The sequence below is a fragment of the Lygodium microphyllum genome, chromosome 4 (assembly GCF_053477565.2).
Source record: "Lygodium microphyllum isolate KBCC chromosome 4, Lygodium_microphyllum_v1.1.10, whole genome shotgun sequence".
In the NCBI taxonomy this organism is placed as follows: domain Eukaryota; kingdom Viridiplantae; phylum Streptophyta; class Polypodiopsida; order Schizaeales; family Lygodiaceae; genus Lygodium; species Lygodium microphyllum.
Window position 1 is genome coordinate 80315883 of NC_141138.1, and position 26493 is coordinate 80342375.

General features: G+C 39.0%; 1 protein-coding gene across 2 annotated transcripts; it reads left to right on the forward strand.

Annotated features, from left to right (window-relative positions):
• Positions 1-791: 791 nt before the first annotated feature.
• Positions 792-3934, forward strand: LOC148037224 (uncharacterized). 2 transcript variants are annotated; one of them, XR_015690782.1, is made up of 4 exons: positions 792-2171; positions 2297-2422; positions 3245-3412; positions 3850-3934. XR_015690782.1 is itself a non-coding variant. In XM_087677266.1 (3 exons), the coding sequence occupies exons 1-3, from the start codon at positions 1054-1056 to the stop codon at positions 3357-3359; spliced, it is 1359 nt and encodes a 452-aa protein (XP_087533392.1). In that variant the 5' UTR covers positions 792-1053; the 3' UTR covers positions 3360-3626. The 2 variants fall into 2 exon arrangements, 1 of the variants encoding a protein (XP_087533392.1); XM_087677266.1 differs by lacking the exon at positions 3850-3934 and having other exon boundaries at positions 3245-3626.
• Positions 3935-26493: the final 22559 nt, after the last annotated feature.

Consider the following 26493-nt stretch of genomic DNA (forward strand, 5'->3'; position numbering starts at 1 on the left):
GGCCTCATTAGTGTAGTTGCCCTTAAGTTTGTTTAGGCTAGAAGAAATGATTTAGTTTTTGGAAGAGGAGTTGGGAAACCTTTCTTGAATGTATTAGTCTCTTAGTAGATGACTATTTACCTATCCTCAAATCATTTGAGTCCAAACATTGGATGTATAAGCTATTTGCTAAAAAACTAAGGTTTATGGTACAAAGCCATGCTACATCTTTTTGGCATGAAAGAGATATTTCCCACTCAACTACCCCCACAAACCCTTGCGAAAAGTGTCCTGCTAATGAAGGGATAGTAGGTGTTAATTCTAAGAAGGATTCCTATTGGTCATGTGTGCATTGGCACAATTGCCAAGCAGCTATAGCCTATCCACCAATGAGAAAGAGCCTAGCAAATTCAGAAGGGCCTTCAATGAGCCATTAATGCCAATAATTTTTCCTTTGAGTTTCTCCCTTTCTCCCTAGCACGTGACCATAGGGAATCCATCCACCCTCTTATGTTTTTGTTAGCACACCCTAAGAGCTGGCGCGACCCAACTCTTAGAGCCTTTCGGACTTTGATTCACAGCTTTTGCAACTTGGGAGCTCTACGGGGGCGACTCATGGAGGCTTTCATATGTGATGATGTCAAGAGGCGGTTGATCGATTGGGCCAAAAACTGGATCATGGACGAGGTTTATAATCATTGGGAAGGTTTATCGAGTGCTGACTTTGAGGGAATTGGACTGCGTATTAATTAGATGACTGGGAGTCTGGGGCTGCGCGCAAAAGAGGTGCTTGCTGGGAAGTTGGAACTTGGAAGGGAAGGGGGTTGAAACTTGAAAGTTGACTGGTCGGCAAGGAGAGGAGGGGCCGCCGAGATCTGTCACACACGCACACTTCTGAAGTTCTGAGTCTCTCTCTCTCTCTCTCTCAATGATAGTCTCATGTAGAGTCTCAGGACTCGGGAGTCAGGGTGTCTCTCTCTATAGAGTCTGCGTTCTCCGGTTCTGTGATCGCGTCTTCTTCTTCTTCCTGCTGCTGCTCTTCTTCTTCCTGCCTCTGCTACCAGATAGCTGGCTATGGCGTCCCCCGACGCCGACCTCCACATCCAGTCCGCCGTTTCCGCAGGCCTCGCCAGCCTCCATCGCTTCGTGCAGACCCTGCTCTTCCCTACCGGCCCGTCGCCTCACGCTGAGCTCGCCGTCCAGACCATCTCCCGCTTCCAGGACCTCCTCTCCCTCCTCTCCTCCTCGTCGACCAGCTCTTCCTCCGGCCGCCCCGCTGCAGGTACTAGGTCGACGACGTTCGGCCATGCCCGAGTGCGCAGAGCGCGAGCTCGAGAAGACGCATCTCCTTCTTCAAGCAATAATTCGTCTTCCGTCTCTCCCTCCCCTTCGAGTTCGATTTGTCAGACCAGCAACACCGCTATGAAATACTATTGCAGCATCAACAATGAGCGAGATCCGCATCTGGTCGAGTGTAATCGTATTAATCCAGCCATTATGTTTCCAGCTGTTGCTGACGACCGCCATGTGGATGGCACGCCAGCCTCCAGCTGCGGCTCGCCGCGTAACGACCTCCATCTCTCGCTTCCCTCGCTTGACCTCAACCAGACAGCCTCCATGGACGACTTCACGCCGCACAATATTATCACAACCTCCTCATGCGCCGCCGGTCCATCGCCCCAGTCCGGTACTGCCTTGCTAGACAAGGTCTGCAGCAGTATCACTAACACACCCGAATTCTTGTCTCCTCCATTATCTGCCGCAGAAGGAACCATCTCCTGCTCCCCTTTCAATAATTTCTCTCTGCTTGAAAACGGCCTATGTGTCAATCAGAATACTTCCCTATCGCTATATCAAGCCGGCGCCACCCATAGCAGCCATGGCCAGTACTCTATAATCGACGATCTTACCGGTGCTTATCCAATATCAACCCCTCATGAACAGTATCATCAAATTAGAGCCCTGGATATGATAAACCGCATGGCCTCCAACAGCAGTTCTGATCAAATCCCTCAGAAATCTTCGGCTGGCAGTACAATATCATTAACAAATACTACTGCAGACAACCTTAAACCGTGCATCAGCTTGGACATGTCGCCCCTGGATCTAAGCCTAGTGGCCTCTCCTCTGAAGAGAAAACTATCTGATTCAGATCACAGCAAGGAAAATTGCAATTGCAGCTCAAAGCGAAGGTAAGCTGTCCTGTATTTCCATTAACAAATCAGTTCTGGTTTTGCATCACGAATTGATGGATTTGATAAAGCTCGATTTGGGCTTATTCGATATATGTAGAATCAATCCCTTCTCTATATTGCAGGAAGCACAAAAATAAGACCGTAAAGATGGTCCCTGCAATAAGTGACAAAATTGCCGACATACCTGCAGACGAGTACTCTTGGAGAAAGTATGGACAGAAACCTATCAAAGGGTCCCCTTACCCAAGGTACATACTTCTCACATCGATCGATAGGTTCTTTGCAAAATCCCACATCACTACAAATCTCACTAGTCATGACTTTAATCAGCGCATACGTATATACGCATATCGCACGCATTTATAATTTCGTCTGATTCTATACATCTACGCACCGTACAATATGCTCATGCATAACGTGTATTTTGCATGAGCATATGGTACACTTCTCACATCAATCCATAGGTTCATTTCAAAATTCGACACGACCACAAATCTCATTAGTCATTAGTTTCAGCATACACACAAATCTCACGAGTCATTACTTTAATCAGCGTACACTTATATCACATGCATGTATAAACTCGTCTGATTCAATATATCTACGCACCGTGTATTGCCCATCTTCACATTTTTATTTGTTGTTAATTCTAATAACCGTGCCCAGTATGTACTGCATCTTATGCAGGCCATACATAACCTTGTTCACCTATATACTACAACTTACTTATGTTATAAACCAAGCTGCACACGTACATATTTCAACTCAGTTATCTCTCTAAATTCAAATACAAGTCTCATTATGTTTTTCTCTTCGTGACCTTTTGTACGTTGCATGACACAATTTCTTGATTATGTAAACAATCTATATGTGCTTGTTGCACATACACACATTTGAACTTAGTCATCTCTCTAAATTCAAATACAAGTATTATTATGTTATTGTCCTCATGACCTTTTTCATTTTGCATGACACCAATTCTTGATTATGCAAACAATCTTTATGTACTTTTATTGACAATGTTTTTCTCTTCTCTAATGCATCAATGTACTATTGTGTCTTTATCACAGGGGTTACTACAAGTGTAGTGGAGTAAGGGGTTGCCCAGCCAAGAAACATGTGGAGCGTGCTAAGGGTAATCCTAGGATGCTCATTGTCACATATGAAGGAGAGCACAATCACTAACAACACCACCACTTAGCTCCATTTACCCATCAAGAACCAATCCTTAGATGAATGTAAGATTATGTAACTTGATAATTCCTTGCAAGATGCCATTGTATGCAAGCGAGAAAGACCATCATGAAGACAATTTTCATGCTAGTCTCTTCACGTTATTGAATGTTTATAGAAGTACAAAGATGAACTTTTCATTTGTAAACATTTTTATGCAAAGATATACCCTAATTGGGTTTGCAAATGTCACAAGCCCAACTTGAGTTTTCTTCTAAATATGTCATGAATATGAGTACTTAAATACATATTCATATCCGAGTGTATTTAAATACTCATATTCTTCTAAATACATATCGGAGTGTCCTCTCTTCTTCATGACATACTTGCTAAATACATATCCGAGTGTCCTCTCTTTTTCAAGTAATATCCAATATGAGTACTTGCTATGTGTAACACTCTCAGTTACTATTCATAGTTTTTTTCATTAATTGGTGCGCAGATCGGACGTTGTATGCTCGCGTAGTGAATGCCGGAAGGTCCCCAAGAACAATGAACTCTACTTTTTGCACAAGTTACAAGGTAAAAAGCATGAACGACAAGAGCAAGAGACCAATTGGGTGCAATCTCTCCCCATGCCTTGTGTGAGCGCTTCACAAAGCATGTATTTTATGTATATTTCATCTTCATGCTCAATAATAGCCCAATTTACAAAAGTATATCAAGCTTTTAGCTTTTGAGTTTGTTTTTACAAAAATAGGAATAAAGCTAATGGACGGTGCCCAAAGAGTCTGGCACGCCCAATACAATGTCCAAATAGAAATAACATAACCGTGCGCATGGGCGCATACAAAATAATAATAAATAATCGATGCCTCAATAGACATGACAAAATATAGGTGTGGCGCCTATCAAAATATAATCCATAGATCGAATACTCGCTATCCTTCAATGCTTTCCTCCGCCACTACTGCTATGTCTACACATCAACTGAAGCATTCACAATCGTTAGTCAAATAATACAATTAAACCGACAAAAGTGAATACCTAGCAGTCTTCAGCTACATAAATAAATCAACTGGTTAGAAATAAATCCTAACCTTAATTTATTACGAGTGCGCACTCTAAACTCATAAACATTTATTAATTTAATATGCATTTTACGGAATCACCCGCTATGGAATCACCCATGTACACACTAAATTAATGAAACGCCCGAAAAGGATAGGCGTCCCCATCAACTTCTCGCACAAAGAATCCACTTTGTGTATGAGCCCCGGTCATCAAAGTTTACGGAATCCACCGTAAAACCTCACGGAATCCACCATGAAATATGCCTCCTGGCATCATACCCCCGGGGTGGGATAGCAATTGACCTCAATTGCTATTAGCTCAATGTGGAGCTAACAGAGTGGGGAAAGCATTTAAGTCTCTAGCGTGCATCCATTGTGCTTCTTCTACAGGATGGTTCTTAAATTTAACTAGATATCTAGAATACCTTCGGCCAGTTCTAGTGGTCAAAAAGTCAGTGTCTATGATAGCTTCTGGTTCAAGTATTTCAGTCTCTTCCTCTAATAAAGGTGGGTTTTCATAAACAGGGTGTACAGGTAATTGGCCTCTAAATGGTCTCAATAAGCTAATGTGAAATGTGTTGTGAATTTTCCAATGAGGTGGTAATTCTAACTTGAATGCATTATCATTAATTTTATGAATGATCCTAAATGGTCCATAGAATCTAGGGGCTAATTTGACTACTCGATGTCTATCTACACTTTGCAGTCTACGTTTTTCTATTCTCAGCCAAACATAATCATCAACTTTGAAATTCATTGCTTGTCTTTTCTTGTTGGCTTGTTTGGTATATGATTGCTGGGCTTTAGCAATCATATCTTTAACCTCATCAAAAATATTGTATGCATACTAGCAATATCATCAGCACTTTGAATTCTATTTGACAAAGATGCAACAGGTGTAGATAATCTATATCCATAAATGATTTCAAACAGTACTTTCTTTGTAGATGTGTGTGGTGTATTGTTATATGCAAACTGTAATAAATGCAAATGTGTGTCCCATGTCTGAGGTTTAGAGATGGTGTATGCACGTAAAAGATCTAGAATTGTGCTGTTAGTGGCTTTTGTTTGTCCATTAGTTTCTGGATGAAATGCAGATGAGAAATCAATCTTTGTGCCTAGGTTAGCAAATAGAGTAATCCAAAAGTTGTTAGAAAATCTAGAATCACGATCTGAAATAATAACTTTTGGCAATCCATGGTTAGTAAAAACAGTTTTCAAAAACAACTGTGCTGCTTGTGATGCTGTTAAAGTTTTCTTACATGGAATGAAATATGCTTGTTTACTAAATCTATCTACAACTGTCCAAATCATATCATGGTTAGATTTTGTATTAGGTAAACCAATAATGAAATCCATAGAAATTTGTTCCCAAGGTTTAGATAGAATAGACAAAGGCATAAGTAATCCATACTGTTTACCATGATGTCTCTTAACTCTTTGACAAATCAAACATTCAGAAACAAAGTTAGATACATCAGCATCCATATGCGGCCAATAAAAATCTTCAGTTAATGTACATAAGGTAGATATGATACCTCTATGACCTTGGTATGGGGAACAATGAATTTCATTCAAAACAAAAGATCGAAATGGAATTGTAACACACAATCTCTTTTCATAAAACATAAATCCATCATTATATGACAATGAATCAATATGAATGAAATTATTTTGAACTAATTTATTCCAATCAGTATGAAAAGTAATATCCTGATGATATGTATCTTTCATAGCAATCAAAGAATCAAAAGATATAACAGAAATATTATGAATGGCAGGTCTTCTACCCAATGCATCAGCCACTACATTTTCTTTTCCGGGTTGGTATTGAATGATAGGATGAAAACTCTGAATAAAGGAGGTCCATTTGATATGACGGTCAGAGATTTGGGGTTGGCTAAGTAAATGTCTAATACTTTGCTGATCAGTCTTAATCATAAATTCTGAACCCATTAAGTAGTGTTTCCACTGTCTTAATGCTTGTACAACTGCTAATAGTTATTTGTCATATGTGGAATATTTCAGCTTAGAGGGTTTCAGCTTACAACTAGAATAGGCTATAGGATGATTGTCTTGCATAAGTACAGCTCCTATTCCTGATCCACTAGCATCGGTCACTACTAGAAAGAATGGTCTATTAAAGTCAGGCAACTGTAGAACAGGGGCATGGGTTAATGCATGTTTCAGTAAGTCAAAGGATTTCTGTTGATTTTCAGTCCATTGATAAACAATTCCTTTCTTCAGAAGTTTGGTTAATGGTAAAGCAAGTAATGAAAAATTACGTACAAACTTCCTATAGAAACTAGCAAGACTAAGGAATGAGCGTAACTCATGCACGTTTTTACGTACAGGCCAATTCAATATTGCATCAATTTTCTTAGGATCAACTTTAATTCCATCAGATGATACAATATGACCTAAAAACTCAATTTTTATTTTAAAGAATTCACTCTTTTCAGGATTTGCATACAGTTGATTTTCTTTCAATAACTGAAAAACCAATTACAAATGCTTATAATGTTCTTTCTCATTTTGACTAAACACCAAAATATCATCAAAGAAAACAATTACACAATACTGATATTTCAGAAATATACGATTCATCATTCTACTAAACATAGCAGGTGCATTAGTCAATCCAAATGGCATGACTAAAAATTCGTAATGACCAAACTGTGTTCTAAATGCAGTCTTGAATATGTCACACTTATCTAGTCTCACCTGATGATAACCACACTTAAGGTCTATTTTACTAAATATAGCAGATCCTTGCAGTTTGTCCATAAGGTCATCAACTCTAGGAATAGGATACCTATTCTTTACAGTGATCTTATTTAAAGCTCGATAGTCAATGCACATACGATAGGTATTATTCTTTTTCTTGACTAACAGAACAGGTGTACTGAATGGAGAACTGCTAGGTCGAATCAATTCTCTATTTAGTAATTCCTCAACTTGACTCTGGATTTCTTTTTTCTCTATTTGGTTATGCCTATATGGTGCCTTGCAAGGTGGTTGTGTGCCAGGGATCAAATCTATCTTATGGTCTTCTGGACGTGAAGGAGGTAAACCAAGTGGTAGGTCTTCTACAAAACAGTCCTTAAAATATGCAAGAAATTCTTTATGCCTAGGGTGCATATGATTTTCTTTTACTTGCAATTCATTCACCCAAATGAGATAGGATTTACTACTCTTGCGTAATGCACGTTTAGCTTGAGTATGTGAAAGCAGTGGAAAAACATTAAATGCATGCATACCATATAATGTAATAGATTTTCCTTGAAAATTAATATTCATTGTGTGTGTGGAATAATCTATATCTGGATTATGCTGGTGTCGCCAAGGCATACCTAAAATAATGTCACTCGACTGTAATGGAACAACTAAGAAATTTCTTCTTTCAGTGTATTGACCAATTTGAATTTCTAAGTCTTGCACTTCCTGTGTACCATTATACCTAGTGCCTAAGAATGCAGCTTTGATGTGATAATGCGTAGGTACTATCTGTAACTTCAATTCTTTTACCAATTTTGCTGAAATAAATTCATGAGTACTACCATCATCATGCAAAATAGTCTTTTCCTTTCCATGCACCAAACATTTCATAACCTACTATCTGTAACTTCAATTCTTTTACCAATTTTGCTGAAATAAAATCATGAGTACTACCATCATCATGCAAAATAGTCTTTTCCTTTCCATGCACCAAACATTTCATAGTCAATAATGAATGTGGGGTAGGCATACCTGGTAAAGTATCGGAAGTAGTAGTAGTGTCGTCCTCATCTTTAGTGAAATCAGGCATATCTTCATGTTCGTCTTCGTCCATTGCTCCAAGGTAGTTTATATGAGCTGGTGGCTTCTTTGAATGACAATTTGCTGCTAGATGTCCAGGCTGGTGGCATTTATAGCATACTATTGGCTTGGCTTTGGTTACATTGTTTGCAATGGCGGGAAGTCTAGGTACATTTGGATTTAGCTGTGAAATAGGCTTAGGGTTTTGATTGACATTGGATGGTAATGTAGGTGGTTTTGCCCAATTTTTGCGGAAAGATGATGAAGAGAAACGACTTGGATTAAATCTTCTAAAATTGGAATTGAATTGTTTAGATCCATAGTTACCATTGGCTTGGAATTGCTATGGTCGTCTGTCTCTACCTCGTAGCTTATCTTTAGTGTCGTGAGCTAGTGAAATGGCGTCTTCAAGAGTAGCAGGCTTGAACATGTTAACTTCAGTGTAGTAATGTCCAAGGAGTCCAGACATATACTTGCACTTATGTGTCGCCTCTGGTACGTCTTCAAGCATGCGTAGCTGGAGTAGTGCATTCCAAAAACGCTCTGTATACTGAGGTATAGGCTCACGATCCCGTTGTTGGAGTAGATCCCATTGCTTGATAGCTTTCTCATGAAATTGCGGTGGAAGGAAATTCTACATGAACTTCTTCTTGAAATTCTCCCAAGTATCAGGACATTCTATGCTCTTGCGTACTACAGTCCACCAAAGAGATGCTCTATCTACTAAATGATTAGTAACACACTTGATTTTATCTTTTTCTGCATAGGTTTCCTCATGGAAATAGTCATCAAACTGACTAATGAATGCTAGAATAGTTTTTCCTTCTCGTATGCCATTGAAAGTATGGAATTTGGAACTTCTTTTACTTATCTTGGATTCCTTGCGAATGGTTTGAGCTTCAAGAGTTGCGTCGATGGTACGTCGAATCAGATCTTCAGCTTGAGGTTCTTCTTTGTCGGTAGACGCTCTTTGTAAATTTGTCAGTTGCGCTTGCAATGCTTGCCTAGCCCTTCGTTCTTCTTCCAATTGCATCATGATTAAGTCCAGCTTTTGCTCCATCGTAGGCTCAGGTAGATCATCTTCAGCCATAAGATCATCCATATGTGGTTCCGTCATCCTGTAAAGCTCAAAAGACCTTTCTCACTCAAAATCAGGTTAGCGGGATGAGCGTAGCTCAAGTTCAGGGTTACAAGGCTTATGTGTTTTTGGGTATATATTTCTCAATCTTTAGAAATTCTGCGATTTTTCCTTCTTTGTATGCTGAAAATGCTTCAGCAAACCTGCGTATGGGTAGAGTACCTTCCAATGAACAACTTTGCAGTTCGGAGTTTCTGCACAGGAACAATCCTTCTAGGAGTTTTGAGCACAAGTCAGTTCTGACTCCAGTTGACTAGTCTGACTTGCAGAGTTGCAGACTTGCAGAACTTATTCGACTTAAGGAACTTGCAGAACTTGATCAAAAATTACTTGCTGAACTTGACTTCTGTGGTGTGTCCTGGAGTTTATGACTTGCTTGGCTTGAGCAGACTAAGCTTAATTGATTAAGCTTAGGCTTAATAGTATGAAAACGGCGCAGATTCGTGGGGGAGGGGCCGTTTTTTTCGCCGAAAAAAATGGAGGTCCTCTGAGACCTCGCGATGAAAAATTGAAACTTAAGCTTCTTCTAAGTCTCTAAGCTTTAAAGCTTAAAGCTTGAAAGATATAGATTTGATGACTTATCTCTCTCTGTTTGACGACTTGATGAAGGAGATGTAGGAGTAGTCCTCCGCCTGTATAGCCCGGTCCTTCGCTATCTAATGACGAAAACAGGGGTTCTTGATCGCCAGAAGTGCACGTGCATTTGCAGAAGCACGTGCATCCAGTGAGGCAGAGGGTAGTCGACAGAGAGGGAGGAGGGAGAGTTGAGGGGGAGGACGAGGCTTGTGTGGGGGTTTCCTAGGAGGTGGCGAGTGATCACCCTCACTAGAAGATCACGTAGAGAAGCCAGTACGCCATTACTATAGAGTTACATATACTAGTGTTGAGGATAGTCCATAGGAGCGTCTATACTTGCATCTAAAATGCAAAGTATACATGCTCATACACGCGCTACATTATTAAAATTTAAAAAAAGAAATTAAATATCTTTTTTTTTAAAAGGAGATTTTTGGTTTTGCGTTTGCGTCTATAAGCGCGTGTAAAAGTGCGTCTATGGACGTGTCCATATGCCCGTCTAATTTTCCATGTAGATGCACTGGTAGATGTACAAAAGAAATTAAATAAATAACAATTTTGGTTTTCCTATGCGCTTGTATTCATGCGTGTATATGCACGTCTACCGTGCATCTATTTTTGCATGTAAATTTCCTCATACATACGACTATAGACGCGAAATGGTAGACGCACAAATAGACGGGCTGGTAGAGGCAGCCGTAAGATTTTCTCTCAATTCAAAAATCGCGTCTAAAAGTGCGTCTAAGAGGCCTTTTTGTTGTAGTTAATTAGGTATAGGCCTAGTAGAAGATAGTGGGGTTGATCTAGGTCTAATCTATGACTCCCTCCATTGACCCTCTTAGATGTACCTAGATCTCCATCATCCCTATTTCGTTTTTCTTATATAATAACATCTGTGTTCTATGACCTAACAAGGTACTTATAGACAAAAAATGAATCCATTAGAGTATCCCATCCTATCGTCTATGATATATTTGAGTGAATGTTACAACTAAGAAGGATAACTATCCACTATCCTAAACGGAGCATATGCTTGAAAGAGTAGTGAAAAAGGAAGCCTACAATTTCTTGGATGGCTTTTTAGGCTACAAGTAGGTGTAGGTACAGCCTAATGACAGACATAAGACAACATTCTTTGATCGAATGGGGGGTTTTTGTCTACATGATCATGCTATTTAGGCTAAACTAGTATGCACCAGCTATCTTTCAGTGCCTCATGTTCATCATCTTCAAAGATAAGCTTAGGTGATAATTAGAGGTATTTGTTGACAATCTATGTGTCCACTCTAGTGGAGGAAACACCTAGATAAAATTTGCGAAGTCTTTGAGTGGTGTAGGTTGTATAATCTTTCCTTGAATCTCTTGAAGTGCCAGTTTTGGTGGGTAGAACATGTATGTATCCTAGGGCATGTGGTGTCTAAGAATGGCATTTCCACACCGACTTCTCCAAAGTCAAGGTCATTATCCATTTACGACCACCCATGAACTATAAGGGTGTTCAGTGCTTTATGGGACACATAGGGTATTGGCAATTTGTTCTAAACTATACATTGAATGATTAACCCTTTTACAAATTGTTGATTGTATTTGAGTAGATTAAGGAATATTAATGTGCTTATGAGGAACTAAAGAAGGCTCTTATGACTGCACCAATCCTACGAGTCCCAGACTAGAACATAACATTCCATATACACATTGATGCATCAAAATTCGCCATGGGAGCTATTTCGTGCCAACTTGGTGAACATAATCTTGATTTATTGTGAGCTTTGCTAGCAAAAAACTCATAGATATAGAGATGAATTACTCCATGATGGAGAGAGAAGGCCTAGCTATGGTTTTTGCTATGAAGAAGTTCCATCATTATCTTGTAGTTCCACCCTTCACCTTCTTTGTTGAACATGAGTCTTTGCTTTACTTAGTAAATAAACCTTATGTTATAGAACACATATCTAGATGGTTACTTCTGCTTCTAGAGTTTGACTTCTCTATAGTTTTATGCAAGGATAAGAAACACTACATGGTAGACCATATGTCTTGTGAATACCCATAGGAGAAGTTTCTAACTAGGGTATCATAGATGACCTACCAAATATACAATTGTTTAGCATGTCTAGTGAGAGAGACTTATTTAGGGCTGATCTAACATCGTATTGGGCAAATAACATAGTCCAAATCCTAGAGTATGAATTTCTTAAGAGACCTATAGATAAGGCTAGACTAAAACACCTTATCCTCAAGGTTAAGCCGTATGAGTTAATAGCTTGCCAGCTCTATAGACTAGGAAATGATGGGTTATTACAAAGATACATGTTTGAGCACGAGATGCATGATGTACTTGCTAAATCACATGGTAGAATTATTGTAGGCCATTGTTAGATATGCTCCATGCCCCACCCTCATAAGGTGCCACCAATGATCTGGTGCTCAAAGTTGTAAGGGCCCCATTATGAGGAGAAGCCATATGTGAGCCTAGATATTGGTTGAGTCCTGACTTGTATGTCAGATGAGGTCTATTTGACCAAATGGAAAACATGTAACCATTGTGGATCTAATCTTTGGGTTAGATGGAGTAGTTAAGCTGATGGCAACTCAAGGCACAATGCATCGAGTTGTGGGGTAAGGGAGTTATAAGGGGTCTCTATTTTAGGGTTTGGGGGGCTGAAAAAGTGGCCCCTGGTTTGGGGGGTCCAACGGTAAAGGGAATATTCCTTGGCCATCGACTAGTGGAGGCTCATATGGTAGGTCAGATAGGCCAACCTAACCGCCTTCACGATGGGCTATAAAAGCAAAACTCTTTCACATTCATCCATCATCTATCTTTCACCTAGTCAAAGTTTTTCCAGCTAGCCTTAAGCTCTTCACCTATCTCCTGTCTAGATCGCCATCTGAGCTTCACAGTGAGAGCACACGGGTGGACAGAGCCATCTTTGTATTAGTTTTTTGGAGCTAAATATTTTTTTAAATTCTCCTTTTACATGTTATCTGTTTCTCAAATTTTGTTCGCTGCAGCGTGTAAATTTTTACATGGTATTAGAGCCCAGGGGGCTCTAGGGATCAAAGAGTGCGCAAGAGGCAGAAGCTTCAAGAGCAAAGAGGAACAATATCATCTTTTGGAAGTGGTTCTGGTGCATCAGCAAGTGGTGCAGGAGGTGGTGATACTGTATTGGCAATTCAAACACGGCAGATTCATCCACCTACCTTCAGCGAAGGCAAGTTAGATGGTAAAAACTACACCTTGTGGAAGTTCAAAATTACAACTATCCTTGATTCTTATGAGCTTTTGGAGACGATGTTCGGGATTGATGCAGAACCACAGCCTACCCCCAACCCATGAAATTCTAGTGTGATGATTCCTCCTAATGCAGATCTTTTATGAGCTTGGAAACAAAGGAATGTAGATGCATTGTGTACCTTATATACAAGATGTTTTGATAATGACTTGATTCAACATACAACCAAAGCATCAGAGGCTTGGAATGTAATAAGGAGTTAGTATGAAATGCAAAATCAAATAAGGATTTAAAGCTTGGAAAATCAACTAGTTGTGGACAAGTTTGCTAAAGGAAAGATGGTTGAAGCATTCATCACTCGGATTAAGAATTTGTGTGACCAGATGGTTGGCGATGGGATACAAAAAAATAGTAAGAAGCTAGCTCGGAGGTGTCTTGAGATTTGTCCACAAAAATTTAATGGACTAGTAATTGCCCTTAATACTCAGCTGTGACCTCAAGCTTTGACTTTTGAGGAGTTTTGTGCATTATTGATGGAGAAGGAGTTGAGGCTTGAAGCCCAAGAAGCAACAATGGAGATGCTACATTCTTTGCCAATGCAAAAGGCAGAGATGGTTCCTCCATAAAAAATGATGGTGATAAAAAGAAGAAGGGCCGTAAGAAGAAGTTTCAAGGAGAGTGCTTCTACTGTAAGAAGGAAGGATATGCAATTGAAGATTACCATGTCAAGAAGGTAGATGAAAAGAATGGTACCCTTAAAAGTAAAGGGAAAGAGACAGCCAATACGGTTGAAGCAGAGTTGAAGTTATTCATGGCGACCATTGAGGAAGTTTGATCCTCAATGCAATAAGAATTTACTAATGACTCATGGGTGTTGGATAGTGGGGCCTCCCATCACACGATCAACAAGAAATGCCTATACATTTCTATCCAGCCTCTATAAGAATCCATCACTGTGACGGTTGGAAATGATGCAAAATGCACGTTGCGAACACATGTACTATTTCTTTTGTTGCTACAAATGGTGAAGTAAAAAATCTTTCAAATGTTTTGTATGTTTCCGAAATTAGGAGAAATTTGTTATCAGTTGATGCCATAATTAATCTTGGTCACGAAGGCAGGTTCAAGAAGACACGTGCAAAAATTATCGACAGTGCTGGCAAAGGTGTTGGCAAGGAGAAAGAAGGAAAAACCTATATGAGCTAAGTGCTCTTGCAACCACCACCACTGGAGTGGGCATAAGTAAGCTTTCTCACGAAAGATTTGGATACATCAGATTTGCAGTGTTGAAGGAGATGCAGAAGCAAGATATGGTTCCTCACCTACCTATAGTGACTCAATTGAAGAAACCATGTGAAGCTTGTATGATAGGCAAGCAATAGAGAAAGACATTTCCACAAGAAAGCAAGAATAGAGTATAGGCTCCTTTAGAGTTGGTGCATGCTGACTTATGCAGTAAAATGCCTACACATGCCTTGGGGGAATCTTCTTATTTTATATTGATTGTTGATGACTACATTAGGAAGATGTGGGTGTACTTCTTTCATGATAACGCTCAAGCATTTGGTAAGTTTAAAGAATGGATAAAACTTGTTGAGAATGAAACAGAAAAAAGTGTGAAGAAATTTAGAACAAATGCTGGTGGTGAGTTCAACTCAAAGGAGTTTGAGGACTTTTGCAAGAGCAAAGGGATCAAGCATCAATTGATGATGCCTCATACACCTTAGTAGAATGGTATTGTGGAACACATGAATCACACTATTGTGGAGATGGCAGGATGCATGCAAAAGGGTAAGGGATTGCCTTACAATTTTGGGGTTGAAGGTGTTAATATTACAGTCTATATTCTAAATCAGAGCTACACAAAGGCTCTCAAGGGAAAAACACCTCATGAGGCTTACACCAATAAGAAACCATCTGTCTCACATTTCAAGAATTTTTGGATGTGAATGTTATGCACATGTTCCAAATGAGAAGAGAAACAAGTTAAAACCAAAAAGTAGAAGATGTATCTTCTTGGGTTATAGTGATGAGCAGAAGGCTTACAAATTATATGACCAAGAAGCAAAGAAGATTATTGCGAGCCGTGATGTCGTGTTCAAGGAGTAGCTGCATATAGTGGAGGAGGAGAAGGCAAGTTTTTCCACTTTATTATCAAGTGAAGTAGTCAACTATAAACCTTACTCGAGACCTATCCCTATTCTTAAGGAGGAGGAAGCATAATCTTTAGATGACGAGGAAAAAGTTCACCGACTTGACATCACCCCACCGAAAAAGCCGTTGTTGCGTTGGGTGAAGTAGCTATATGACTACAATAATGCTATGCCTACATTTGTTGAGAAGAAGGTAGATGGACCAAGGAGGTCTCAGAGAATAGAGGAGCAAAGGAGGGCTCCTACTCACATAGTCAATATGGCCTTGATGATTGAGATTATGAGAGAAGTAAAGGAGCCAACTAACTTACAAGACACACTTGCAGATCCAGTATGGAAGGCAACTATGCAAGTGGAGTATGACAGCATAATGAAGAATGACCCTTGGGAGCTAGTGGATCGACTAGGAAAGTAGAAGTTTATTGGCACCAAGTGGATTTGGAAGGTAAAATACAAGGTTGATGGTACCTTAGAAAAGTACAAAGCTAGACTGGTTGCATAGGGATTTTCACAAGTTGAAGGGTTTTATTTTCAAGAGTCATTTGCACCAACTGCTAGAATGACAACTATTTGCATAGTACTTGCAGTGGCCGCCCACAAGTAGTGGCCAGTTTACCAAATGGATATTAAGTCATCGTTCTTAAATGGTGACCTCAAGGAGGAGGTGTATATGGATTATCCACAAGGATTTGAGGCCCCCCATTTGGAGAATAAAGAATGTAAGTTGAAGAAGGCATTTTATGGGCTGAAGCAAGCCCCCAGAGCATGGCACCAGTAGATAGATAAGTTTTTTTAAAGCTTAAACTTCAAAAGATGTACCTCAGATGCTAACTTATATGTTTATAGGGATGGTGAAAAGTTTGTAGTGATTGTCCTACATATGGATGACCTTCTTATTATAGGTGACTATGAAGATATGATCAACCAAACTCAAAAGGCTTTGAGTTTTGAGTTTGAAATGATAGACTTGGGCTTGCTACACTATTGTTTTGGGATTAAAAGTCTTGCAAGTCCCAAGAAAGATCTTCATCTATGAGAAGAAGTATGCATGGGAGATCTTGAAGGCATTTGGCATGACAGAGTGCAAGGAGATAGCTACACCTATGGAGGTGAATGCAAAGTTATCTGTTGAGGATACATCAGCACTAGCAGACATTGGGAGGTATAGGAGGTTGGTCAATAGTCTTGATCTACTTGTGTAACACCAGACCAGATATCAGTTTTGCTATTGATGTTTTGAGCAGGTTCTCAAACAAACCTCACGAGAGTCACTGGAAAGATGAGATGTGGGTGCTTAGATACTTGAAGGAGACTCTTGACTATGGTATCATATACAGTTTCGAAACTTATCTTGTGGGGAATTGTGACTCAGATTGGGTAGGAAACAAAAATTCCAAGAAGTAGTTTCTGGTTATTGTTTCTCTTTAGGTTCAAGAATTTTCTCTTGGATTAGTAAGAAACAGCCAATAGTAGCATTGTCTTCTACTAAAACAGAGTATAAGGCAACTTGTTTTGTTGCATGTGAAGAAATATGGTTGAGAAGGATCCTATGGCATATGGGAGTGTAGGATGAAGAACCAACTGTGGTAAGATGTGACGATCAGAGTTGCATCGCCATTTCTAAAAATCCAGTGTATGATGCGCACCACCAAGCATATAGAGATCCAGTATCACTATGTGCCATGATTTGATCGAGGATGGGATAGTGGAACTGGTTTACTGTTCAACAGAGGAGGATGGAGCGGATATCTTTACCAAAGCACTTATGAATGATCTACTTCAAGTTCATCTTCAAAGACTCGGCATTGAGCTGAGGAGATAGTTTACTTGTGGTTGGACATTGAGGGGTTGTTAGATATGCTCAATGCCCCACCCTCATAGGGTGCCACCAATGATCCATAGTGCTCAAAGTTGTAAGGCTCCCATTATGAGGAGAAGCAATATGTGAACCCAAATATTAGTTGAGTCTTGACTTGTATGTTAGATGAGGTCTATGTGATCAGATGGCAAACATGTGACCGTTGAGGGTCTAATCTTTGGGTTAGATGGAGTACTTAAGCTGATAGCAACTCGAGGCACATTGCATTGAGTTTTGGGATAAGGGAGTTATCAAGGGCTCCTATTTTAGGGTTCGAGGGGTGCAAAAGCGGCCTCTAGCTGGGGAAGTCCGACGATAAAGGGAATATTACTTGGCCAACTAGTGGAGGCTCATATGGTAGGTCGATTAGGCTGACCTAACCGCCTTCATGGGATATAAAAGAAAAACCCCTTCACAACAATCCTACTAGCCTTAAGCTCTTCACCTATCTTCTGTCTAGATCGCCATCTAAGCTTCACAATGGAAGCGCAACGGTGGACAAATCCATCTTTGTATTAGTTGTTTGGAGCTAAAGAAATTTTTTTATTCTCCTCTTATATGTTGTGCACTTTCTATCTCCTTCTCAGATTCTGTTTGTTGTGCCCTATAATTTTTTACACACTTTAGTAGAGAGACTACAATATGCAAGGTGCTACAATCTTAGTTGTGGTGGTCCACCCTATTCCATGATGCCTTTGTGAAGCATTGCAACAAGTATCAAAGAACCAAAGTCTCCATCCGTAAGGACAAGATATAGTTGACCCAATAATAGCACGACTACCCTTTGAAAAGTAGAGAATCGACTTCATTGGACCGATCAGTCTGGTAGGCAGTACTCACAAGCAAAGTACATAATTGTGGCAATGGATTATCTCACAAAATGGACTAAAGCTCAGGACACTGAGAAGAATGACATTCGGACCATAACTAAGTTCCCTTGGGAGTAGGTAATCTCATGATTTGGCTACCCCATCAAACTAGTTAGTGATCAAGGGACACACTTCATTAATGAAGAAATTGCCCATTTACTATCTACCTTCTTGACCATCCATAACAAATCCTCACCATATTACCCTTAGGCTAATCGTCAGGTGGAGTCTACAAATAAGATCCTAGTTAATGTCTTGATTAAGATCATCTCCACTCATACGCCAACTAGGACAATAATCTTATGGTAGTGCTATGGGCCTATAGGATAGCTTATAAGATGAATGTAGGATGATAGACATCATTCAAGTTGACCATTGGGACTGTGGAAATCCTACCAGTGAAAGCTTGGTGAAGTTAGAACACCTCTCCAAGACCCCTCTTGGAAACGCATGCACTGATCTGCAAAAATATAAGGTGCAAAAGCTGGTCTAACAAATATATCAAGCAACACGACTTTGAGCAAGCCAACCTAGTGCTCTTGTGTTCGAACGGCCATAAGAAAAAGAAGAATTTCAGGGGATTGGGACACTATAAGATTTGCAATATTAGTTGAACCAACAACATAAAGATCGAGACTCTAGAGGAAAAGAGCATAGGCTTTTGTAATGGCAATGGCATCAAGAAGTCCTACCCTCCAACACACCCATTGTACGAGCCTCTAATGCTAGATGGACCTTCATGTGAACGTAAGAGTAGCTACTATCACTGAGATAGAGGATTAGGACGAGGAAGTAGTGGCACCTACATACTTGCACATATCAATCACAAGGCCACAAGACATATGCCTTTGAAACACTCATTGACGAGGGAGCTGACTTCAATATCACAGCACACAATCATTGGATCCTCATTGGTCAGAGCCCCAGTTGCAATCTACTAATGCTAAACTGAGCCTATTTGGGGGACATTGTTATTCACAACTGGGAAAGTGCAAGGTAGTGGTCTCTATTGAGATTGAAAGCCTACCAATGATTTTCTATATGATGCCTAATACCAAGGCCATTGGTAAGGAATCGCTAGTAGGACCTACATTCAAAAAACAAGTACGCTATAGTGTCGACTACAACTCACAGCATATTCACCTTACCATTTACAATGTTTTGATAGTGATGACCTTCAATAAGAGCATTGAGACTTCATGTAAGGTCATAGTGCCACCAATAGAGAAACTTAGTACCAAGCCTAAGGAGGGGGGTCGTGACTTATCCCGACCCACCAGAATAAACCAACTCTACAACCACTTGCAAACGTACCCCAAGCTACTAAGCAACAACACCTTAAATGGTTACCCACTTGACAATCATAGTCACTTAGAAGCCAACCTGCAATACGAACTCATAGTCCGAGAATATCATGCCCTAGGATGAGGAGACAAAGTTGGCACTACAGGAACTGATGAACGGTCAAGTCATGATGAGTGTCCAAAGCACCATTATGAGCTCAAGGCTAGTACGAGGGAAACAATTGGATTTTGTTACCCAAAACCACAAGTGGCACATGTGTTCCTTAGCAACAACTACTTTTCAGCCCATCCCCACGAGACTGTAAGCAAGCTCGGTATGAGAAATAAACTAACCCAAAAGGAACCAAACCCATTGAGCGTCAATAGGTCTGTCGACCAAAACTATAGCCCACTACATTTGGACTGACTCAACTTGATAATTCTACTGTCCCAACTACTCCACAAGTAGAAAGTAGCACATCAGCTGAGTTACAAGACCAATCCATTGCACAAGTGGGCGACAAACACCCCACTGACTAGCCCATAAAGTAAGCCTTAGAAGCTAAGTTATTGCGTCCAACTAAACCTCAATCTCACTCACGCCTTTCAACCCTCCTATAAGTAGAGATATCTATTCTTACTTTGGCCTCAAAGTTAGCTATGAATATGGAGGATAACTTGGTCACTTGCATTAGATGCTTGGACCTTACTTCACCATGTTTACTAAAAGCTGTGAACAATTCAATTTAGGCCTCCTCAATGAGCCATTAGCAATGGAAGTACACTCCTTGCCATGCACTTGGGAGGAGTATGATTTCATGTTCGCCAAGATTCCTAAGGTGGCCGAGGACTTGATTACCAAAGAAATCTCTTGCAAGTAAGCTCTCAAACAATAGTTGCTCACCTATAGCAAGAGCAAAGTCTTTGCAACAACCCATGAACTAAAAGGGATGAAATGGTTAGTCAACTTTGACTCTTCCTTTTAGCAAAAATAGTATGCTCTCTATCTTCAATGAGAGTGCAAGGGATGCCAAATTATGACCAATGCCAAGTAGAGATGCATAATCAAAACCTCAGAATACGATCTGAACTATGTGGCTCCTACATCATTCAAAGTATTGGCCATCACATGCAATCAACCTTTAGAGGAGCATGTTATGGCCCATCCATATTTGAATCAACTCTTAACTGAGAAAGAACTACACATCACTAGAGTAGGGTAAACACTTGTGAGTTCCTAGCTAATGTCCTAACCTACATCACACACGAACATTAGGCCTCACAAAATGGACCGTCACGTCCACTTAGAGTATAACCCACAATTCTATGCTTGGCTTACGAAGAAATAAAGCATAACAAGTAGGTGCTTAACACCCTCCACCATTCATCCTCCAATCCTAGAAAGGATCTTCATTATTTCCCAAGGGAAAGGGTTAAGGTGAGAACGAAAACATGACTTGAACATTAGAAATTCAAATCAAATTTCAAAAGTTAAAAAAAAAACGAAGAAAGTGAACTTGTACTTGAGAATTTTTTTAATGAAATTTGTGCTTGGAATGCATGGACTACTTGAAGTAAAACAACATTTTTCATTCCGTATACTAGAACATTGTGCCATTCCATAGTGTATGTTCTTAATCTTTTTCTTTTAATGCAAAATGTACTCTCAAATGTGCTAATTGTAAGCTATTGTGCCATAACAAGAACTCGAGATGGTAGGAAAATTTTTGTTCTCATAGGAAGAGCACAATAGTTATCTATTGACCATTGAGACACAAGTCTACAACTACCTAAACTATCGCAACGTAAAAATTTTGGAAGAGTCACGATGAAGCAAATAGTCGATCAATGTAATCTCCACAAATACGCCATTCCATAGTGTTTGTTCTTCATCTTTTTCTATTTATACAAAATGTACTCTCAAATGGGCTAATTGCAAGCTATTGTGTCATAACAGGAACTCGAGATAGCAGGATAACTTTCATTCTTGGAGGAAGACCACAATAATAGGTACCGATTGGTCATTGAGACACAAGTCTACGACATATTAAAATATCATAGCTTCAAAAATTTGGAAGAGCTAGTGACCAAGGAAGAGCAATATGAAGTCGATAGTTGATCAATGCAATCTCCACAAATATGTAGAGAAGGTTGGCCAAAAAATAGACCATGGCATATGCATTGAGTTCTTGAGAACCTTTGACACAAGAAACAACATTGGTACGGTAACCGTTTGGCAAGGATGCTTACCCAAGAGGATAGAAGTTGTACTTAGCCCTGAAATATTGGAGAAGGCATTAGGGTTGGAAAACACATAGGGAGAGAGACCGAAGAGGGATGTTTATGGCATGCTAAAGCTTGAAGACAAAGGTGCACACCAATGATGGGACTAGTCTTGCAGACATCCTTGACCCCATCGTCTAGTTACAAGCAAAAACGGTGCATGCCCTTTTCTTGACTTACTGATACAACACACTCCTGGCCCCGATACCAGTGCTACCAATACTTGAAAGCATCACATCAAGGGCCCTAGATGGAGTGAATTTGAATTTCTATGTTCCTAAAATGATTGAATCGTCAGCCAAGGCATTGTCATCAAGCTAAAGACCTATAGAAGGTGAGTCACTAGCAATCACGACTGAATCAAATAAAAAAATGCCTTTATTGAAAACATCCATGATAGGGTTTGGAGGGGTGTTGATGAACATTATCCAAGAAGCCATGGGAGAGATGAAAAGGGAAAAAGACGTAGGGGAGACTCTAGAGAGATCTCCTATTAGCAACACCTCTCCCTGGTCACAAGAAGCCCATCAATGTCTCCAAAAATGAGAAATGCGAGAGACGAAGAATCTAGCAAGCCATAGAAAGAGTAAGTAGAGTGAGTCGAGGGGAAGAAAGGATCTCAACTCCAAGCACAATAGCAATAGAAGGGTTCAAGTGAAAGGACCATTATGGAGAAAGGTTGGGAGGGTTTGTTGATCCCATCGAGGCAAGGGGAGCAAGGAAAAATCATGTTGAAAACCTTGGGCAAGAAGAAGTGAACCATAATAGGGGAGGACAAAGCCTTAGTAGTCATGCAGAAGAAATCAAAGAAGCTAGAGGAGGAACAGAAGAAGAAGAAGGAAGATGAGGAGGAAGACCTACGAAAGGAAGAAGAAGAGTCCAGAAGGTTAGAGGAAGAACGAAGGAAGAAGAAACAAGAGTAGGAGGAAAGACTAAAGAGAGAAGAGGATGACTTGATGGCTCTTGCCATTAGGCTGTCAATTGAGCAACCCTCCCGAATAGAAGAATTGGTTAAGATGAGCCTAGAAGACACATCTAGTACCAACTCTACAATGATAGAATTGGCTCGAGGACTTGTAAGTAGTGGAAGGCAAAGGGAAGGCCCCGTTACACCCGCCTCGCTCGTCATGGTTGCCACCACTACCACCGCACAAGAGACCATGGACACAATGGTGAACCAAAGCAACATGATGGCTTGGGTGTAGTACCTAGTTAACACAAATCAATAGCTTGGTCTAGCACCCAATGGAGGAGCCATAGTGCTAGGGGCATGTCACTAAGGATGCAGAATCAAGAAAAGACCCAAAGAAGACCAAGGTAGAAGCCTCAACTATGTCCATACCCTCGGCCATGCTAGGTTTGGCACACTAGCATGTTTAATGTATCTAGTAACTACTAGGCCAACTGGAAAGAGTGAAAGAAGAGTGGAGGCCAGTAGTGGCGAAGTTGCAAATAGAAAGAGAAGCATCCTCAGCTTACCAACATGAAAAGACATGCCAAATAGCCACCCAAGAGAGGCAAATAAGTGACATGAGGAAGAAGTAAGAAGCCAAAATGGGACTGGAAGGGACAAATGAGGAGAAGGATGCAAAAGAGCCCCAAGGTGAGGAAATGCGAGAATTGATGATGCTAGAGGAGGACTTTTCAGTCCTCTTGCAACAAAACAAGGAGATAAAAAAACACATGCACTAGTTGAAGAAAATCAAAGATGAGCTGGTTGAGAAACTAGAAAGAGTTAGGACCTAGGTCTATGTAGAGTGTTGTATGTAGAAACAACAAAAGGAACAACTTCTGAAGGAACTACATGAGGCTAAGGCACAAAAAGATGAAGTGTCGGACAAAAAGTTGATAGAGGTGGAAAATAAACTCTAGGTAGCCCTCCTAGAGCAAGAATGACTAGTAGAACAGTTGAACCACCTCCAGACAACATAAAGAGGAGATCATTAAGAGAGTGCTCTAAACCAATAGGAGCAAAGCCTCCATAACAAAAAATTTGTTTTAAAAAACATTTAAAAAATCATTTTATAAACTATATATATATAAAATATTACAGATTTGTATATCAATATCTATTTTTAATGTCTTATATTCATTATTATGAAATTCTTTACATTAGTGATATATAATCTCAATCACTTTTATTTAATAATATGTCTAGAATAATGATAATGACGGATTTAATCTAAATTCAAATTAGTAAAAAGCTTAATATTTATTTTTTTCCTCCTTTCTTTTATCCCTCTCATGTTTTTCCCTCCCTTGTGGTAGTCTAGTCCTCTCTCTCTCTCTCTCTCTCTCTCTCTCTTTGCCATGTATATAGAAGTTTGACCTTCAACAAGGCATCTAAGTTTCCAAATCACATTCGTATTAGTGTTTAACTCATTCCAAAAAGATGGAAGATGGATTTCTATAATAATTAGGAAACGCAATTGGATCACCATACAACATGCAAAACATGGGAAAATGCAGAGGTATGAGAGCTCATTCATCCTTTCTTATAAGGGTAGAATCTAAGACTTCAAGCTTGCAGTAAATAAGAATAGCATAAAAGAGGTATTCGTGCAACATGTATTTATGCATAGAGAGCTACATTTGGAACCTGGAACTTTAAATCTTCCAATGCATAGATCAAATTGTAATAATTCAATTCTTAAAGACTTCCTTTTCTTGAACTTGGTTTAACGTTTTTCATTATAAAATTTATTTTTTTGTCTTGTTGATGTCTATCCCTCTAATCTTGAGAAATAGTATAACTGATTGAGTCTATTCATGATATTATTGATGTTATGCATGGTTTGATTTGGAGAAGAAATGTACAAAGATAGAAAGAAGATAGAGCTTGCAGATAATGAAATATTCTTTTATGACCATCCTTGTATTGTCCCCATGCAACCTAGCCAATGGAGATCAATATCCCCCTTCCTTTGCTCGATTTTTCAAGCTTTGAGTGACCTTTGCCAAGTTCAGCTACTACTAGTGAGGGCTATAGATGCAAAATATTTTCTGAGATACAAAGAGCATTAAAACCTAATATCTCAAGTAGAGTAAGCAAAGTTACTTTGTTCATGTCTATTAATATATTCATTGACTTTTTTTCTAATGTTGAGATAAGAAGATCAAAGGCCATGCTTTCAGTGAAGAGACTGACATATGATCATGTCATACAATTTGTTGATGAGTGACGGGACACTAGGATAGAATGAAAAATTATATGTAAGATAGATTAAGACTCTATAGCTCTTAAATATATGATTGCTACTCAAAATTTCATCCTTACTTTTCATTATAGTAGAGGACATTATGTTGGTGGTAGTCTGGTTGCTTTAGACCAAAATCTTGATTATTTTAATAAAGATCCTATAATGGATCTTGATGTCTGGTTCAATGAGAAAATTATTGCAATCCTAAAGGTTAGATCATCATGTATGCTACATCAAGTGAGGATGGATTTATAGAATGAAGATATTGAAATGCCATGCTCATTTGCGTTCCTAATTAATAACAAACGAGTAAGTTTTTATATCATATTATATCTACTTAAGTGTATATTTGATTTCACTTTTTGATTAATAAATATTTATAATATATTTTTTAGAGATATCAATGAGGAGAGAGAAAAATATGTAATGTGAGGATATTGAAAAAAAGATATCTTTACTATCAATATAAAATACATATAAAAATTTTTTGTCAAATTTTTGTCACCCCCATCTCTATGGCTTATACACACAAGGGCTTACAAGCAATGAGCCAAAGCTACTTCCTTTTTTGAGAACCTTTATTAGGAGAAGAGAGATTCTTTCTAGGAGTCATTTGGCCTTTCTTTGATGCTTTGGTTGCCTTGGATGTTGAAGGCATAGCTTCACTTGTTGTAGTTATATGCACCTTCTCTTCTTCAATGTCCAATTCTCCACTATTGTCCATTCTTGTTGATTGCATACAATTGACCAATATGTACTTCATGACCTTTGCTTTTATATATCAAACATGCTCACTTGTATAGTAATCCCTTGTAAATTATCATACATTTGTAAGAATAGATTTCTAGTTTATTTTTATTTTTTACAATGAACTATATTATTGTCATCAATGGACTATTTTGCAACAAACCTCTATCTTAGAGTTTAGTATCTTTCACATTACCTTTATAAGTTTATCATCGTTGAGATAACTAAACTTAATAAGTCTTCAAGCATTTATAATTACTCTCCAACCACAAGAGTGACTATCATCGTGATGAGGAAACTCCAATCAATAATATAAAGTAAAACTATGTAACTTGTTTATGGTAGTTTATAGAATGAATTTTCTTATTATTTTTCAACCACTCAAATCAAAACCTTATTGTAACTTGTCTATTTCGCATTATTGCAAGTAAATCAAAAGGCATTGAAGGCTTTTTCTCTAGCACTTTAATCAATCTTTTTACAACTTTGTACAAAAATGATAATAAAATTTGGAGTAATTGTAAAGAAAAAGATCAAAATATTTAGAGTACTTGCCAAAAAAAAGATCAAAATATCAAGGAGACCTTCGATTATATAACTTATAACTTAGCAATGAGGAAACATTGCCTCTCCACACAATCTATTCTAATTAGGCTCTCATGAGAACTAAAAACAAACATATTTCAATAATTTAGCAAAAAAAAAACTCATAAAATCTAACAAAATATCAAATTACTTACTTTTCATCATATGGAATTAGAAGAACGTCCAAAGTTTTAAAGTCAATTGGATTATACTAAAGATCAAATTCACTTACATCAAGCTCACTCCTCATATAGTATGAGATAGATGGATGAAAAACCTCTATTTTTTGTTGTGTATGAAAGGGGATCTCATGCATTACACACCTACCAAAGAAATGGATATAGTGAGGC

What these genes read in the sequence shown, in the direction of transcription:
- LOC148037224 (XM_087677266.1), top strand. Translation starts at nt 1,054, where the DNA reads ATGGCGTCCCCCGACGCCGACCTCCACATCCAGTCCGCCGTTTCCGCA. An exon ending in AATTGCAGCTCAAAGCGAAG is followed by an intron (nt 2,172 to 2,296) that starts GTAAGCTGTCCT and finishes TCTATATTGCAG; the next exon opens with GAAGCACAAAAATAAGACCG. An exon ending in AAAGGGTCCCCTTACCCAAG is followed by an intron (nt 2,423 to 3,244) that starts GTACATACTTCT and finishes TCTTTATCACAG; the next exon opens with GGGTTACTACAAGTGTAGTG.